Source organism: Panthera onca, chromosome A3, assembly GCF_046562875.1.
Source record: "Panthera onca isolate mPanOnc1 chromosome A3, mPanOnc1 haplotype 2, whole genome shotgun sequence".
Classification (NCBI taxonomy): Eukaryota; Metazoa; Chordata; class Mammalia; order Carnivora; family Felidae; genus Panthera; species Panthera onca.
In genome coordinates, this window is record NC_138341.1 from 4,794,365 (window position 1) to 4,812,293 (window position 17,929).

The following is a 17,929-nucleotide window of genomic DNA, read 5'->3' on the forward strand; positions in this document are numbered from 1 at the left end:
CGATCCTGGTGGGACTCCTGGCGGGGTGGGGTGGGGGGGTCAAACCCACAAATACGTGGGCTCTCTCAAGACCGTGGCTCCTCGGAGTTTCCTTTTCACTCTCGAGCTAGTGCATCAGACTCCAGCAATTTGTGACCATTGCCATGCAGGTGTTCTGTCAGTTGTGGCCCTGACAGCGAGCAGATCTCGGCTGTGACTCTCTTTGTCTCGCCTCTCGCCAGATTTTGGGGGGGTGGGTTGCCCTCTGCCCCGTTTTCCGATGGTCGCAAGAAGCCCTTGATTCTTGGTTTGTCCGACCTTTTCTCGCGAGGATGCGACCAACGGCCTCCCTGCGCTACACGTGTTGGACTTGAAACTTCAGACTCCCACCCTCCAAGTTTTACACCCACACGTGCTCCTCTGTCTCGCTCACGTCTCTGCCCTCACAGGCCCCTTGAAGGCGTTGGCCGTGGTAGAGGACAGGTCATAGCTGGACACAGGACACACTGCAGCATGAAGCCGGCCAGTTTTGTGGGTCTGGGCTGCGACTTTCTGACCTCTGAGTAAGAGTTAATGAACCCTCTATTCCCTTCCAGCTCTGAATCTAACATTCTGTTTCTTCTAAACGACTTAGGACACCTTGCAAGATATTCTGCACAGGTTGTGTGTTCAAAATTTCCGGTTGACTGATAACTTTTGCACTACTGAGCAGAAAATGCTTCTCTGGATAATCTTTGCAGGGATCGTTTCATTTCTCTGTCATCTTTGGGGCGTGATATAATGGGGTTACAGATATTAGGCTTTTCAAATATTTCTGAAAAAAAAAGTGACAGTGAATGACTTGGATAAAATATTTCCGGGAAATATTTGATTTATGTTAGGGTTTTTTTTCTTTTTTTTTTTAAAGATGTCAGAACATTTTATTTTATTTTATTTTATTTTAACGTTTATTTATTTATTTTGAGAGGGAGAGCAAGAGAGCGGGGGAGGGGCAGAGAGAGAGGGAGGGAGAGCAAATCCCAAGCAGGCTCCGTGCTGTCAGCACAGAGCCCGATGTGGAGCTCAAACTCACAAACCGTGAGATCTTGGCCTGAAGCCGAAACCAAGATTTGGATGCTTAACCGACTGAGCCACCCAGGTTCCCCCTAAATGTTAGTGTTTTAAAATGAAGTACAGGGGCGCCTGGGTGGCCCAGTCAGTTAAGCGTCCCACTTCGGCTCAGGTCACGATCTCGCAGTTCATGGCTTCCAGCCCCGCATCAGGCTCTGTGCTGACACCTCGGAGCCCGGAGTCTGCTTTAGATTTTGTGTCTCCTTCTCTCTCTGCCCCGCCCCCACTCACATTCTGTTTCTCTCTCTTTCAAAAATAAATATTGAAAAAAAAAAATGAACTACAAGAGAAGCCAGCTATAAATGGTCACTGACTGTGTTATCCCAATTTTATGAAAGATCCAGAATAGGTAAAACCATGGAGGCAATGCCGATTGCTGGCTGTGAGGAACTGGGCAGAGGGGGAGTGGAGAATACCTGTTTAGTGGGTAATGTGTTTTATTTTGGAATGACGGACATGTTTTGGAATCAAATGGAATGTGGTAAATGGCACTGAATCATTCACTTTAGTTTGGTTAATTTTCTGTTACGTGAATTTCACTTCAATAAAAAATATATAGTACATTAAAAATTAAAAAGCCTAGTAGTACAGGAACGTTCACAATGCAAAGCACTTCTTTCTCCTGCCCTAGGCCTTTAGCCTCCTATCAATTTCTTACACATACTTGCACACCGCCCCCCCTCACCTCCCTTTTTAAATGGGAAATACGGCATATTGCTTTTTTCTACTTAATCTGGAGATTTTTTCCCCCTATCAGCACATAAAATCTACCGTATTTGTTTTCAGACTACATAGTCAAAGGAATTATTTTCTAAGTTCTTTAAAGTTGGTGTATGCTTTATGTCATCGTTCCATTTTTTTTTTCCCTGCAGTAACACCTGTACTATAACAAGCTTCTTATTTTGTTCCTAATTCAGTATCCAGTCGGGTAAATCGGTCAGCCCTTTGTGCAAGCAGGTTTAAAGCTGAGAATCAAATTCCTTTTTATGAGTCATTTCTCAGAATCAGGAATGATGGTGGAATTAGCCAAATGCCTTCTATGACAACAGGAGAATTAAAAAAAACAACGCATTTAATTAATTGATAGTCAATGAGCCAATGAATTTATTCCATAGCTAATTTCACAAATGTCTCCATTACTGGAGAATGTATTTTATTTTCCCCCAGAGGAGACAACGGTGGAGTAAGTCAGTGCAGGACAGCTCTAAAGGGATGCCTGTGGGGCTCTCTGTCCCCCAGCGTGCACGACCATTAGTGACAATGCCCGTAGACAGAGATCGCTTTCTTGAAGCTGGACAAGACCTCTATTCATAATAAAGTCAAACAGATGGCACATGCGAAAGCCTCCACTCATTGTGGCTGCACAGGCCGAAACGCATAGATCTGTGTTGATTTGGGGAACAGTAACTTCCACGTTAGGCAGCAGCTAAAAGAAATTCTCAGCTTGGGAATGGAAAGATTGGGGAGAAGCAGAGGGATTGCCTTTGGGTTCCTTTTGTGTCTGTGTGTGGACGGGGTTGTAGGTAAGTGAGCACGAGCCTGTTAACACCGAGTCTGAAAGTGCATTCGCCACGAAGAGGGGGACAGAGGAGACAGAGACAGCAAGGAGAAGCCTGAGCTTCTACTGACTATTCTCCGCACAGATGTCAGAGCAAGCCTCACACCAAGAATTTGCTTCAGGGACCCGAGAATGCAAAGCAGTGGGGTCTTTCTGTGGGATTTTAATTCAGACTTGCAATGTGTTGTACTTAACATGGTCTTTGGTGAGGCCAAAGAAAACTAATTATTTTCCTTCAATGTGTGTTATCTCATGGGTAATACATCAAAAATCTTTAGCTCTAAAAACATAAGAGTTATAAAGGCAGAAAGTAAAAAAAAAAAAAAAAACAACAAAGAAGAAAAAAACGCAACAGTTCAATTAGAAATAAAATGAAGGGGCGCCTGGTTGGCTCAGTCGGTTGAGTGTCCGACTTCGGCTCAGGTCATGATCTCACAGCTCGTGAGTTGGAGCCCCGCGTCGGGCTCGGTGCTGACAGCTCAGAGCCTGGAGCCTGCTTCGGATTCTGTGTCTCCCTCTCTCTCTCTGCCCCTAACCCAGTCGCATTCTGTCTCTGTCTCTCTCAATAATAAATAAACATTAAAAACAATTTAGAAGGAATAAAAATGAAGAGTAAACTTCCTTTTAGTCTAAAGTATTTGGATCTGTTTTTAATTTATTTTACAAATGGCACCCATTATCATACTCCTAAAAAAATAAATGGAAGTTCCTCTCACACCACACTCAACAATATTGAGTTTTTATCCAGCAATGTTGCATTTTTAATCATTGCTGCTCTGATGGCATCTTTTCACCCCATTTCTTTAATTAGGAGTGAGATCCAGCATCTTTTCAAATACGTATTCATGTTGTTTCTCTTTGTCTATTTGTTCACATCCTCTTCCAGCTTTTCTATTGCAGTGTTTTCTATTGTTATTTTTTCTCCTTTTTCTCCTTTGTCAATTAGGGATGTTAATTGTTTATTACATATAACAGGAACGACACCACGTTTTTCACTTATTTCTTATTTGACTTATGGTATTTTTTTTTACCATATAGAAACCCAATTTTTATAGTTAGGTCTTTATGACTTCTTTACTTTTGAGGTTTGCTGGTAAAGTTGTGGTTTTACCTCAAGGCATTGTTAGGAGACACAGCCCATTTTTTTCTCACGTGCAGCCTGTGTCCCAACACTAGTTGTGAAAGACCAGTCTTTCTCTAGTTGTTTGGAGACCACAGAGTATCCACATAGTTACCTGTCTTCTCATCTGTGAATGAAGCCCTTGTGCAGTGACTGTGTTCTTGCCAATGTGCACCTGCTACTGGGTCAGCGAACACATTTATCAGGATGAGGTCGATGCCTCTTTCTTCTCCTTGCTGCTTCTAGACCACTGCCCCTCTTCCTCCCTAAATATCCCCTGCTCCCTTGAAACATGAGCATCAGACTTTCTCATTCCCATCCCCTCTTGTTTGAGCCTTATGCTGACCCCCCTGGCCCTCCTCCATGCCTACTGAGGATTTTACCAACAAGTCCCATGTCTGCCTTCCTGTTACTGCATTTGCAGTATCTGTCTACACAGAAGATCATTCTAAAAGTAGGATCCTGTTTAAAGTCCAAAAAGAAATAAAGAAAAGTAGGTTCCTGTTTCTCCCTAGCCCTCCTTTCCGGTCATCTTGGCTTCTGTCTTACGGCAGCTGCCTGTTGCCGGAGTGGTACCTGGTGGTTCTGACACCGGGGCGCCTAGCGCCCGCTCGGATCACCATCGTCCCCCATGGTAGCTATCCTCGTGCACCTGAATACTTCATCCCTGCTGTGACCGGCGGCCCTGCTTCCTTCTTGGTGTTCGCTGCCCCCTTACGTACGACCACACTCCTTTTCCTTCTGGAAAGTGGTCCTTTCTCCTCCTTCCCTGGTTACCTGGCAAAAGCCAGCTTTGGCTAAAACACAGTTGTCTGCCGCTGTGTGCTTGCACTGGGCTGCTGCATGGGGCTGGGCGCAACGCTCATCCCGGCCCCCTGCCACCCTGTGCCCGACCACTGTGCTCCCTCAGCAGGCTCCAGCCGTCCCGGTGTTTATCTGCTATGTATGTATGTACATGTAATACCTGACTGTGCATCTGTATGCATGTGTGTGAATATAATACCTGCGTGTGTATATGTATGTGTATATATATATATATGTAATATCTGAGTGTACGTACATATGTGTACGTGTATAATATCTGAATGTACATATACTATCTGAATGTCATTATGTATGATACCTGAGTGTATATTTGTGTGTGTGTGTGTGTGTGTGTGTGTGTGTGTATGATACCTGAGTGTGTATATGTATATATGTAATATCTAAGTGTATGTACATATGTGTACAAATACAATATGTGAATGTATATATAATATATGAATGTCATTATGATACCTGAGTGTACGTATATAGGTGTGTGTGTGTATATACATAATACCTGAGTGTATGTATATACGTGTACATACGTAAAATCTGAGTTTATATATGTTTAATATCTGAATGTCATTATGTATATCCGAGTGTATATATGTGTGTATATGTAGAATACCTAAGTGTATATATGCATATGCGTATATGTCAAATTTCTAAAGGTTTTGAATGCTTATCCCTAGCCCCGTTTTTTTTAGTGATGCTACTGTTCTTTGGTGAATTAATTTAACGAAGAAGAATCTTAAAAATACGTGCTAACAGGACCCGTTTATGTATTGACGGACATACAATTGGTGAAAGAAATAAATGAGTAGAGTAACCTCTTTAATGCATATTTTTGCGCCAGTTTGGCTTTCTCTGGCTATCCCAAACAACCGAATCCTTTGTTCATAATTCGATGTAGCGTCCGTGTTCACATAAAGGAGAGAATTAATGAAATTGAAATTACCACAGGGGCGTACTCTTACAAAAGGAGAAGCCTCATCCCATACTTTAGTACAGCATATTTGGTTCAAGCAACAAACACTTCAAATGGCAACCACTAACACAGTTAACTTTTTTTAAGCATTCAAAGGGTAACGGATGGACGTAAAGATTCCCACAACGTCTGAACTCCTTCAGAGCAAACTCGTATCCCATCCATTTTAATTTTTAAGTTTTGTTTTTCTTTTTCGGAATCTCTACACCTAGGGTGGGGCTCCAATTCCTGACCCTGAGATCAAGAGTCGCACAGTCCTCCGACCGAGCCGGCCAGGCACCCCACATGCCGTCCATTTCTGTATCACTCCTACACGGGTTCTCAGCAGATGGTAGGAGGGCAGGAAAGGTGGATCCCTGAGTAGCTACCATTGGTGTTTCGGCTACACTGCAGTATGTGCGTTCCTGGTACCCTGCAGAACTGTGCACTAACAGTAGCAGGGCTTGTGGGGAAGTGTCAGGATAGGGACTGGCCACTCACTCTCCGTGCAGCTTCGTAGGCAGAGCACTGCTGAGAGCTGGATACCCGGGTGATCGAACCCCGGCTGGAGGCTGCCACAAGTCCTACTCAACACGGACAGGAAAGCCACCGCAGGAGACGCTACAGCTCTTTCATTCCTGCCTGTGTTGTGTCGGGGCAGTGCAGGGGCCGGCAGCTCCCTGGCAGCGGGGCTCTGGAAAGGTGGGGTCGGGGGCGGGGGGGGGCGGTTTGCAACCTGCGAACAGCCCACAAGCCACGTGGGCTCACAGCGAACCCCCCCGGGTTGAGAGCTCTGCATGCAGCCTCCCTTTATAAATCTTTGTAAAAGGCAGCTAGAAAAATCTCCTTTGCCAGCGCACCAGCTGAGCGGAGAGCTTTTCCTTTCCTGCCGGAGATTATAATTCTACTTCCTGGCTCTTCTAACCTGGGAAAAGTGCAGAAGCAGGTAGCAGAAGACTGTCTTGTATTGTGCGTTGTTGGAAGCGTCTGAATGTATTGCCAAGTAAAGGTGGACAGTAGACTTGCAAACAATGGGATCATGTTTTCCAGAGTCCGTATCTTGATGCCTCAGGACAAAGGAAGTGTAGCTTTCTGCGGGTCAAGAGGCTTGCTCTGTGCAAGGGCCACGTGATGCTGGGGGCAGGTCGAACTCTCAGCCTTAACATGGAAGGCTTTGGACTCAGGCGCTCTGACGTGAACATCGCATTTGGGAAATCTTGTCATGGGAGAGAGCAGCGAGGAAGGAATAGCTGTGGGTTTATCCATCGGGATGTATCTCCTGTCTACTCGGATTTAAACGTTGCCTGCTCTCTGTGCCCCTCTTTGAAGTGACTAGAAAAACGGAATTGATTTTGTGCTTTGCTCCCTGACCGGAGATGCCTAAAAATAAGCCAAGTTCAGATGCTGGTGTTGAGTTCCTGAGCAGACACTGTACTTGAGGAAAGAGAGTTTGGGAAGTTCAGGAGTTATCTTGCCTTACTCTTTTTAGACTTTTTCCAGTTTTTTAAAGTTTGTTTATATAAGTAATCTCTACACCCAATATGGGGCTCGAACTCATGACCCTGAGATCAAGAGTCACATGCTCCACCAACTGAGCCAGCCAGGTGCTCCTGATGTTTTTCTCTTTCTTTCTTTCTTTCTTTCTTTCTTTCTTTCTTTCTTTCTTTCCTTTTTAAAGTTTATTTATTTTGAGAGGTGGGGGCAAGGGGCAGGGAGAGGAGAGAGAATCCCAGCAGGCTCCACGCTGCCAGCACAGAGCCCGATGCGGGGCTTGAATTCAAGAACCTTGAGATCATGACCTGAGCCAAAACCAAGAGTCAGACACTTAACCAACTGAGCCACCCAGGTGCGCCTCTTTTTAAATGATAGTTTCATTGAGGTTAAAATTCATCATTTTAAAGTACAGTTGACCCTTGGATCACATGGGTTTGAACTGCCCAGGTCCACTAATATGTAGATTTCTTTTGCTAAATACAGTCCAGGACAGTCAATGTGTTTTCTGTTCCTTATGATTTTCTTAACAACATTTTCTCTTCTGTACCTCACTTTGTGTAACAATACAGTATATAATACATACAACATACAAAATATGTATTAATTGAATGTTGGACGTTTTTTTGTGCTTATTGGACATTGAACGGCTTTTTTGGAGAAATGTCTTTTCAAACTTTTTGCCCATTTTTGATTTGGGTCATTTGTCTTTTTACTGTTAAGTTGTATGAGTTCTTTGTATAATCTAGATACTAGGTCCCTGTCAGACATATGTTCTGTATGTATTTTCTCCCCTTCTTTGTTTTTTGTTTTTTTTTTTTTTTTTTACTTTATTGATGGTGTTTTTTGACACATGAAATTTTAAAATGTATTGTTTATTTTATTGTTTGCACTTTTGGTGATATATTTAAGAAACTGGTACCTAATCAAAGGTCACAAGGATTTACTCCTATATGATCTTTTTCTAAGAGTTTTGTAATTTCAGCTCTTATGTTGAGGTCTGACCCATTGTGAGTTAATTTTTTATGAAAGTTATAAGGTCTGTGTCGAGATTCATTTTTTGCACGTCAGCACCGTTTGTTGAAGAGACTGTCATTTGCCCTTTAAAACGTCATGGAATTCTTGTCAACAGTCAATTACCCATGAATGTTTGGGTTTATTTCTGAACCGGCAGTTTTAATCCAGTGATCTCTATGTTCTTATGCCAATACCACACTATCTTGATTACTGTAGCTTTTTTTTGACATCGGGAAGTGCAACTCCTCCAACTTTGCTTTCCTTTTTCAAGGTTCTTTTGGCTATTTTGAGTCTCTTGGATTTGTATAGGAATTTTAGGATCAGCCTGTCGATTTTGAAAAAAAAAAAATGAAAAGAAAATGGGAAACGGATTTGAATAGGGGTTACATTTGAATCTGAAGGTCAGTTTGGGGAGGATTGCTGTCTTCACTGTTTTCTAGCCTATGTGCACTGATGTCTTTCCATTTATCGAGGTATTTGAAGTCTTACAATGATGTTTTGGTCGTCTTCACTGTACAAGCCTTACATATCTTTTGATAAATTTATTTGTAACTATTTTATTCTTTTTGATGCTCTTCTAAAATGTGTCTCTTCTCTAACGGCGCATTTTTAAAATCCATTCTGCCAGTGTCAGCCTTTTGATTCAAGTGTTTAGACCATCTTACATAATTACCAGTAAGGTAGAATCTATGCCTACCATTTTGCTCTTCATTTCCTATGGGTCTTACATCCTTTGTATTCTTTTATTCCTCTAGTGTGCTTTCTTTTATGCTGAATAGTTTCTTGAATACCGTTTTAATTCAGTTGTTTATTTTTTTACATATTTTAAAATTATTTTCTTAGTGGTTGCCTTAGGGATTACAGTCAACATAGTCTTATTTGTAAGCTTTTCAGTGGACCTGAACCTTTGCCTATAGGAATCCGATTAGGAGAAGTCCAATGGCTGTGAACGGAAAAGGAGGGGACAGAAGAGAGAATCGGGGACGATTTGTTATCTGAGAGTTACTTGTGTTGGTGGATTCATCTGTTAACTCCTTGGTGGAATTATTTATACCACAGACCTCTCCAGTGAACCAGGATACTTACCAAATGTTGGATCTGATACAGTTTCTAGTAATCGTATCAATAGCCTTCCCTCCGGGCTTGGGGATTTGAGAGGCTGGTGCTGGGGAGGCTGGAAGTCAGCGTGGTGTCCTTTCTGCCTCCTCCTTGCAGCCTGCTCTCTGAGCTCCTGTGCTGTCCCCACGTTTCCCAGGTGCCGAGCACCCTGCTGAGTGTGGACCGCTCCAGGTCCCCACGTGTGGAGGGACCCCAGGGCCCGAGACCTTCTCCCACGTTTCCGTGAGGGTGGCCGGTCATGAAGGGAGGGGCCAGCCGAGTGCACGTGAGCGTAGCAGGACACCAGGATTTGGCCAGAAGACGTTCCTTTCCTCCCCCAGGACTTCTCGGAGGTAGTTTTGAATTTGGAAAAATGAAAACCTTCATTTATGTCTTCTTGGCGGAACCTCAGCCACCAGAAAGACTATAGCCCTGCCTGGGTGGATTTCTCCACACCTCTTAAGCTGCACCATGGAAACAATTGCCTAGTACAATTGTTAATTTTGAGGATGGTTCTCAACATATTATGTTAAGCTATTATAGTAATTAGTACTTTATGAAGATTTACACATGGGCCCTCATTTACTGCTTGTAACAACCCGTGGGGTCCATATTGCTCGTCTCGCTTCGTAGACGAGGAAACCGGTTCAGAAGATGTATCGAAGGTCTCACCGATTGATTAACTCATCGAGAACCAAGGGTTGTGCCTGGTGCTGTTCTCACTCAGGACACACAGTGAACTCAACAGACACAAGCCCCTGCTTTCAGGGAGCTTCTAGTTGAGTGGGGGTGTGAGTGGAGGATGGGGGTGGGGACGGGAACAGACAGACCACAGACAGCCGCCAGCGTGAAGAAGGAAATTGTATGTTTCATTACAAGGCGCGAATGTTGTGGAGAGAAGAAAAAGTAGACCAAGTTTTGGAGGGTGGAGGAGGTTGCAGTTTGAAAGGGGGTTGGTCAGGAAGGGCTCATTAGAAAGTTGACATCTGAACGCGGATTTAAGGAGTTGTGCTAACTAACCACTTAGTGTCTGGGACAAGAGCATTGCAGTTAGAAGAACAAGTGGGTGCAGAGACCCACTGGCGTGCTGGAGAGTCACCAAGGAGGCAGGGTGGCTGGAGGAAAACCAGCAGTCACAAGTGAGTTTGGGGGGTGGTCGGGAGGCTGAACAGGAAGCTGACCACGTCTAGCATCACAGGCTGTTGGGGAATTCTAGGTTTTATGATGGGAAAGCAGTGCAGGGTGTTAAGCAGGGGACGGACAGGATCTGCATTGCATTTTCATAGGTTCATTCTGGCCTCTGTGTCCATATGGGAGGTAGGGGTGGAAGATGGGGGTAGACCAGGTGACCGTTGACAGGCCAATAGAGAAATCCATTAGAGTCGTTCAGACGAGACAATGGTGGCTTGCTCTATGGTAGCAGTGGAAGGGGCGAAAAGTGGTCACGTTCTGGATACAGTTTGAAGACAGGGTCCTTAAGATGTCCTGGCGGAATGGGTGTGGGGTGTGAGAGGAAGGGGCAAGTCTGTAAGTGTGTTGAGGGTTTTAGCTGGTCACTAGACGGACCTGTCACCCATGGAAACGGGGACGTCCGCAGGTAGAGGAAGTTGGGTCACGAAAAGAGTAGAAGTTCGGTTCTGAGCGTGTGGAGAGGTTGTAAGACAGATGCTGAGTGGACAGGTCCGTACAGATCCGATGGTGGAGGCCGGTGATCCGGCTCGGGTGTAGTGGGAGTCTTGGACCTGTGGTTGGTTGGTGTTTAGGGGAGTAAGATCGGATGAGATCCCAGCGAGAGGAGAGTTTTGAGGACTGGGCCCTGGGACATTCCAGCTTCGGAGGAGCAGGCGGAGAGGAAGAGACGGCAAAGGAGACCAAGGGGGGACAACCAGAGACCAGGGGGAGACCAAGAGCGTGGCATCCTGGAAGCCCCATGGAATCATCTCAGAAGCGGGGGGGTTCTGAGCTGATGGCGCAGGTGAGGGGAGGGCTGAGAAGTCTCTGGGGTCGGCACCGTGCTGGTCGCTCACTGGTGGCTCTGGGAGCAACACGGAGGTCTGGTGGCTGTGGGCCCAAAAGCGCCATTGGAGTGGTTGCGGAGAGAAGGCCCGAGGGGAGGACCGGGAGACAGATGCTGACAGCTGTTCTGGGCCGCTCGCTCGGCTGCAGAGGGAGCGGAATCGGGGGTGGTGTCCGGCGGGGTAAATAAGGCCAAGAGAGTCAACTTTCAGTTGGAAGCGTTGGCCCTTGTGCCGTGGGCGGCGGTTCAGTCGAGACTGAAAAACTGGGAGTGCTGGAAGGACCTTGCTGACCTCATTTCTTGAGCAGGTGGGAGGCGCATCTTGCACTACAGGCTTGCTGGAGAGGAGTGCAGACAGTTGGGGTGGGGGAGGGGCCGAGGACAAGTTCGGGGTGGGGGGTGGGGCTGACGACACACGCGTGGGTGCCCGGGAGGTGGCCCTCGGGGAGGAGGCCCTGCGGGTTTTCTTCTGGTTGCTTCGATCGTGTTCGTGAAATGGGAAACCCGGTGGCCAGCTGAGAGAGTGCCCCGGGCGGAGGGGGGATTGCGAGTTTGGGGAGACGGGGCGAGGAGTGAAAAGCCGCCTAGAAAGAGTGGTCACGTGGTAGCAGGAGGAAGCGCGCACCTGACTCGAGACCCTCCTCCTCCCCCATCAGTGTGCTTGTGTGTTTCTTTAGCCAGCTGGCTGGGGCACGGAAGGCGCCCCGGGGGCCAGGAGCTGAATTCTGGTTTGGCCCGGCCCAGGGGGCAAAGCGAGAGGGGTGGCCTGAGTTGTGACAGTGTGTGTGGGAGGGGGAGGGAGGGGGCCGGGGCGGACGCTGGGCAGGGGAGGCCTAGAGGAGGGCCAGCACTGTCCCCTTCCGGCGCGGGTGGGAGTGGTTGAGAGACACAGGTGGTGGGGTGGGGCTGGGCAGGGCACTGGGGACCATGGGGCCCCTGCAGGTGCCTAAAGTCCCTCGTTCCTCCCTCCGGCCCGGCTCCTGGTTACCCACCCTGGCCTCTCACTGTCTGACCAGAGAGCCTGCCTGAGGCATCCTGCTGAACCCCAAACCACAAACCAGTGCTGCCTACACCGCCCCGGGGCGGTCTTGGGAATGTGTTGCCAGGAGCACAGGGCTCTGCTGGGCCGGAGGGGGGTCTGGGGCCCTCCTCACCCTGGCAAGGAGGAAATGCGGACGTTGAGATTTGCCATCGTCTCCTTCACATGCCTTGGAGGCTGTGTGCTTGCTGGCCTTTTCTTTTTTTTAACCTCAACTTTAACCTTCTGGGGTTCTTACATCTTTCCTGGCCCAGAGGTCTGGAGAGTGTCAGGTGTAAGGGAGACAGGAGGGCTCCCCCGAGAAAATGCACTGTAAGGCCTGGAGGCGCGGGGCCTTTTTCCCTGCCCACACCCACCTCCCAGGACGTTCCAGCAAATTCCAGGAGCTGTGAACCGGCTTCATAGTCACAAAAGATTTCATGTGGAAGAGGCCAAAATACCAGAAAATGACATTCCAGCATGAGCAAAAGATCTTTTTAAATGTTTAGGATTTATAAAGAGAAACAGTCTTCATGGACCATAAACCACCCCCCGTTCACACTTCTGTGACTGCAGACGCTAAATCCGAAAGCTGATTCTGTTTTGGTGTTTGGTTTTTTTTTCTTCAAGTGGAGAATGTCATTGGCGAGAAAAGATGTCTCGGGCTGAGAAAAACTCCGACTCGGCCTTGGCCGAGCCTTGGCTGCAGCCGTGAGGCTCGGCTCAGTCACCTCTGCTCTTGGCTAGTGAAGCTTTAAGGCAAAGGTCGTTTAAAACGCTAACTAGAATCGAAAATATCAATACCCTGCTTTGCTTCGCTTGGGTTTCAGAGTGGCTGAGGTGGTTAGGCGAGCGATATTTTTAGAAAGGGAAACAGTTAAAGATGCTGCTCGGAGATGCTGTGGCTGAAGGCTGTTAGAATAAATCATCACAACCACATTTTCCACGTTCATCGTAGTGGCAGTTGCTTTGTGTTTATTTTTTGTTCCTTTTTTTGTTGGTTTGAGAGCTTTGGGTCACTTTTCGTGTGTGCTCACTGCCTTGTGGGCCTCTGCAGGGCCTTGGGCACGTCCTCTGTAAGCACCGTGAACTTGCCCGTGCCGGGTTCTGGTGGCAGTGGGCTCTAGGGGTCGGAAGAGAGAGAACGTGGGCCTGGGACAGCAGGTTTCTCTGGATGGGTCATCGGCAGACATCCTGTGAGCATCCCTTCCGAGCAGGGCCAGGTGAGGGGGCCGGGAGGGGAGGAAGGGGGGAGATTCTGCTTGTGTGTTTTTCTGTGACTAATGTCAACAGTGTCCTGAGCTCAGGACAGAGCAAAGCCCAGGCGAAGAGGAGGGGTTGCCGAGGACAGGAAGGTCCCCTGGCCGCTGAGACTCCATGAGCTGTCCTGCCACGGGAGACGACAGGAGCAGAGATGAGAGGAAGAGGTGCCAGGAGCCACGTGTGCTGGGCCCTGAATATTTGGAGGTAGAATCTATCCTGTGGTTGATGGAGAACCATAAAAATGAAAGGTAGTGGTAAGATTTATTTATGTATTTATTTTAAAGTTTATTTATTTATTTTTGAGAGTGGGGGAGGGGAAGAGAGAGAGAGAGAGAGAGAGAGAGAGAGAGAGAGAGAGAATGCCAAGCAGATTCCGTGTTGTCCGTGCAGAGCCCGACCAGGGGCTTGATCTCATGAACTATGAGATCATGGAGATCATGACCTGAGCTGAAATCAAGAGTCAGACACTTCACTGACCGAGCCACCCAGGCGCCCTGGTAGTGATGGGATTTAAAAAAAAAAAAAAATGCTTCGGACAGATTCACTGGAGGCTGTTGTGCTTCCAATATGAAGGCAAGATTGGAAGCAGCCAAGAGTCAAAAAGAAACATTTGATCATGTGACCTAACAAAATTAAGGGACTTCCCCCACCCCCCACCCCCCACCCCCGGTTTTAAAAATACAGTACTTTTTTTGGTCATTCCTAAAAGCCTAACAACAGAGCTCACAGACTCCTGCATACACAGTTACCAAAGAAACGTCATGCCTTCTGCTGTCCTTAGGGTTGCGTAAATAACTTAACGATCTTAGCTACATTTAACACTGCTTGATTAAATATCAATGAGGAAACCGTTAGTATCGGGTCATTATAATTTATTACAAAAGGGATAACATAATTCAGTTGCCTTAATCTCATTTTCATTCTGACTGTACTGATTTTAATAATTGATTTTATGAGTGTGTCCCATAATTTATTTCTAGTGTTGTATAAAGTGTCTGTCTATCGACACATTCACTTGAATTGAATAATAAGGTGAAACGTTTTCTGATAGGAAGGAAGTCTGATGGGCTGATTGGTTTGGCAGTGAAAATGGTCTTTGTCTCTTCAATTATTGGAACACACTAAATACACACTAAATAATATGGACAAACATACAATGAAGCCCTGTTAAAATAAAACAGTGCACTAACATATTTTGTATGAAAGATACATTAAAATTTATATTTTTTCTTTTAAAAAAAATTTTTTTTTTCAACGGTTTTTTTATTTATTTTTGGGACAGAGAGAGACAGAGCATGAACGGGGGAGGGGCAGAGAGAGAGGGAGACACAGAATCGGAATCAGGCTCCAGGCTCTGAGCCATCAGCCCAGAGCCTGACGCGGGGCTCGAACTCACGGACCGCGAGATCGTGACCTGGCTGAAGTCGGACGCTTAACCGACTGCGCCACCCAGGCGCCCCTAAAAAAAATTTTTTTTAATGTTTATTTATTTCGGAGACAGAGACAGAGCATGAGTGGGGGAGGAGTAGAGAGAGAGGGAGACACAGAATCTGAAGTAGGCTCCAGGCTCTGAGTTGTCAGCACAGAGCCCGATGCCGGGCTCGAACTCACGGCCTGAGATCGTGACCTGAGCCGAAGTCGGACGCTCAACCGACTGAGCCACCCAGGCACCCCATAAAATTTATATTTTTTCAATTCTTCCTGAATGTGTTGGTTTAAACGAGGTGCCTCTAAGAGAAAGTAATGAGTACAACTAAGATATTTCTGTAGCTTTAGTGTACTGTTTTGACGTACTTCCCGGAAATTGGACCTTGAATGATAGATGTCTTGATAGTTCATTCTTGTGCAGAGCAGGTGTTTTTTTGTTTTTTTGAGGAAATCCACCGATTAAATTGTTGGTGGATCACTAACACTAGTTTTTATTTTATGATTATGTGATTTTTGGCATACGTGTGGAAGAAGTACAAAAAAGCGAGTTCCATTTTTAGAAATACCATCTGTTCTCGGATATGTCCATATATGCAAAATTGATCTTGAACTGGTGCTTTGTGGGTGTCCGAAGATTTCCCGAGTCCCGTTGGTCACTGCACCCAGCCATGAGAGGGGCCATCTGTATTGAAATCTGATGAATTATTTGCACAGGTTAGGACCGTCACTGTTAAGACCGTGAATGGACAGGGTTGGTGAACGACAGGAGGGGTACCTACCAGTGGGCTTTGGGCATCGGTCCCTGGAAGTGAGGCCATGCAAGGTGACCACGCAGTACTGTGTGATTTTGTTCTGGATCCCCCTTGTCCATTTTGAGTTCCACGTTGGCGTAAGCTGGAGTGAACACCAAAGAACGTAACCTTATCACCCTGCCCCAGCAAGAAAATCAAATGCAATATGAGGTTTCGAAAAATCGGAAGAAAGAGCATTCTGTGATTTCCCCACTGTATGCGTAAGAGAGCGAATGTGAGGATTAAGAAGAAACAGGATGTTTTGTGTATAAATTGCTTCAAGATGGGGAAAAATCATATTTCATAATCTTTGAAGGGGGTGCTAGCCTGGAGAAAGCATTTCACAATACTTTTTTTTTTTTAAAGGAATCCAAAAGTTTCCAGTAAAATAGAGACTAAATCAAAAGTGCATGGTCTGAGGAAGATTCTTGCTCTGTTACAAGACAGGACACAAGGATGTGCTCTATACCAAGGGTCACAGAATCATGGATGTTAAGAGCTGGCATTGGAGTTGAATCTTCTGTAGCCTAGAGCTGGGTCTCTGGCCGTGGACATGGAGGTGAGGGGAGGGTGTAGATGTTACTTGGATTTCCATTCAGAGACTTGGCCACCAGCTCTGCTAAACCATCCGTGTTCTATTTAAATCGATTGATAGTGAGCCAACAATGGGTTTTCTGAATCCATCGAGGATCTTATCTCTGATTTTGAGTTTTTTATTTTTTAATGTTTATTTATGTGCTTAGTTATTTATTTTGAGAGGGAGAGCGAGAGCGAGAGCATGAGCAGGGGAGGGGGCAGAGAGAGAGAGAGAGAGAGAGAGAGAGAGACACTCACAGAATCCAAAGCAGACTCCAGGCTCTGAGCTGTCAGCACAGAATCCGACACGGGTCTCGAACCCACAAACTGCGAGATCATGACCTGAGCTGAAGTCAGACGCTCAACCGACCGAGCCACCCAGGTGCCTGAGTTTGGGCTTTTAATACAGTGTTGTGTTGAAGTAATGGAAGATGTCCTTTCCCTGTTCCTGATTTTTATAAGGAATATTCTAATTTAATTAAGAATGATATTGCTGTCGCTTTTTCTTTTTCATGTTCCTTATTAGGTTAAGGAAGTTCCCTTATGTTTCTGTTTTGTAGAGTTGTGTTTTATGTTTTTAATCATAAACGCATGTTGAGTTTTATCAAAGGCTGTTCTGCATCTATTAAGATGGCCATATGGCTTCCACTGTTTTCCTCCTACTATGTTATGTTACATGAATTATTCCAACGGCAAACTCTTTTGTACTCCTACGATAAATCTAGCTTGTTCAACTTTATGGTTTTTCCCCCCTAAATACAATTCTGATACACATCTGGATTCTGTTTGGTCTTAACTTTGTTTAAATTTTTTTTTCTTTACTCATAAATGAGTTTGCCTATATTTTTCCTTACTTTAACTGCTTATGTCTGATTTAGAAAGAGGTTTCTTTTTTTTTTTTTTTCCTTTTGTCCCTATTCCTTGCAGGATTTTGTATGTGATTTGAGTTATCTGCTCTTGAAATTTTGGTAGTACTCAGCTGCAAACAAGAACCTAGTCCTTTTCTTGTTGGAGGATTTCTATCGCTTCAGTTTTTTTCAAGGCTTATAAAATTATTTGAACTCTTTCTTTTTGAGCCAATTTTCTTAAATTATATTTTTCTAGGAGTACAGTAAAACCTTGGATTGAGAGTAACTTGTTCTGCGATTTTTCTGCAAGACAAGCAATACTTTTAATAACTTTTAATTTGATAAATAAACCAACGAGGTCTTACAATACGAGTAGTACATGATGCTGAACACCATGCGATCACAACTGAGCCAACGGTTCTCACAGTTAATTCCCTTTGATATGTGAGTGCTGTGGATTACAAGCATGTTTCCAGAATGAATTATGCTCGCAAACCAAGGTTTTAGTGTGTATTTACATCCCCTATATTTCAAGTTAAAATTAGCATAACACTATTCATTTAATTTTAAGTCTCTGCTGGCTGTGTTTCATCACAAATATAGTTTGTTGGGGCCATGTCGTTTTTTTTCCTTGACCGACTTGCCAAAGAGTATATGTTTTATTACTATTTTCAAAGAAAAATACTGTTGACTTTGTTGCCTCTCTTTATTTTAACTTTACTTTGTGTTTTATTTATTTTTGTTTTTATCTGTAACTGGTCTTTCTTTCTAGTCTGTGTTTATTCTGTAGTTCTTACCTAACTTCTTAAGCTACAGACAGTTCTATAATTTTTAGACTGTTTTT

General features: G+C 45.3%; 1 protein-coding gene across 7 annotated transcripts in view; it reads left to right on the plus strand.

The window, feature by feature from the left end:
• RNF144A (ring finger protein 144A) overlaps positions 1-17,929 on the plus strand; it is a 164,868-nt gene that overhangs the window by 17,221 nt on the left and 129,718 nt on the right. The window contains exon 2 of one of the 7 annotated variants that reach the window (XM_078445038.2): positions 9,302-9,497. The exons of 3 other annotated variants lie outside the window; for them this stretch is intronic. In XM_078445038.2, coding sequence (XP_078301164.2) covers positions 9,404-9,497 — 94 coding nt within the window. In that variant the 5' untranslated portion in view covers positions 9,302-9,403. Of the gene's footprint in view, positions 1-9,301; positions 9,498-9,958; positions 11,470-13,518; positions 13,691-17,929 lie in introns of those variants that run through there. 3 more of the 7 variants (XM_081795153.1, XM_078445045.2, XM_078445035.2) reach the window with 3 other exon arrangements.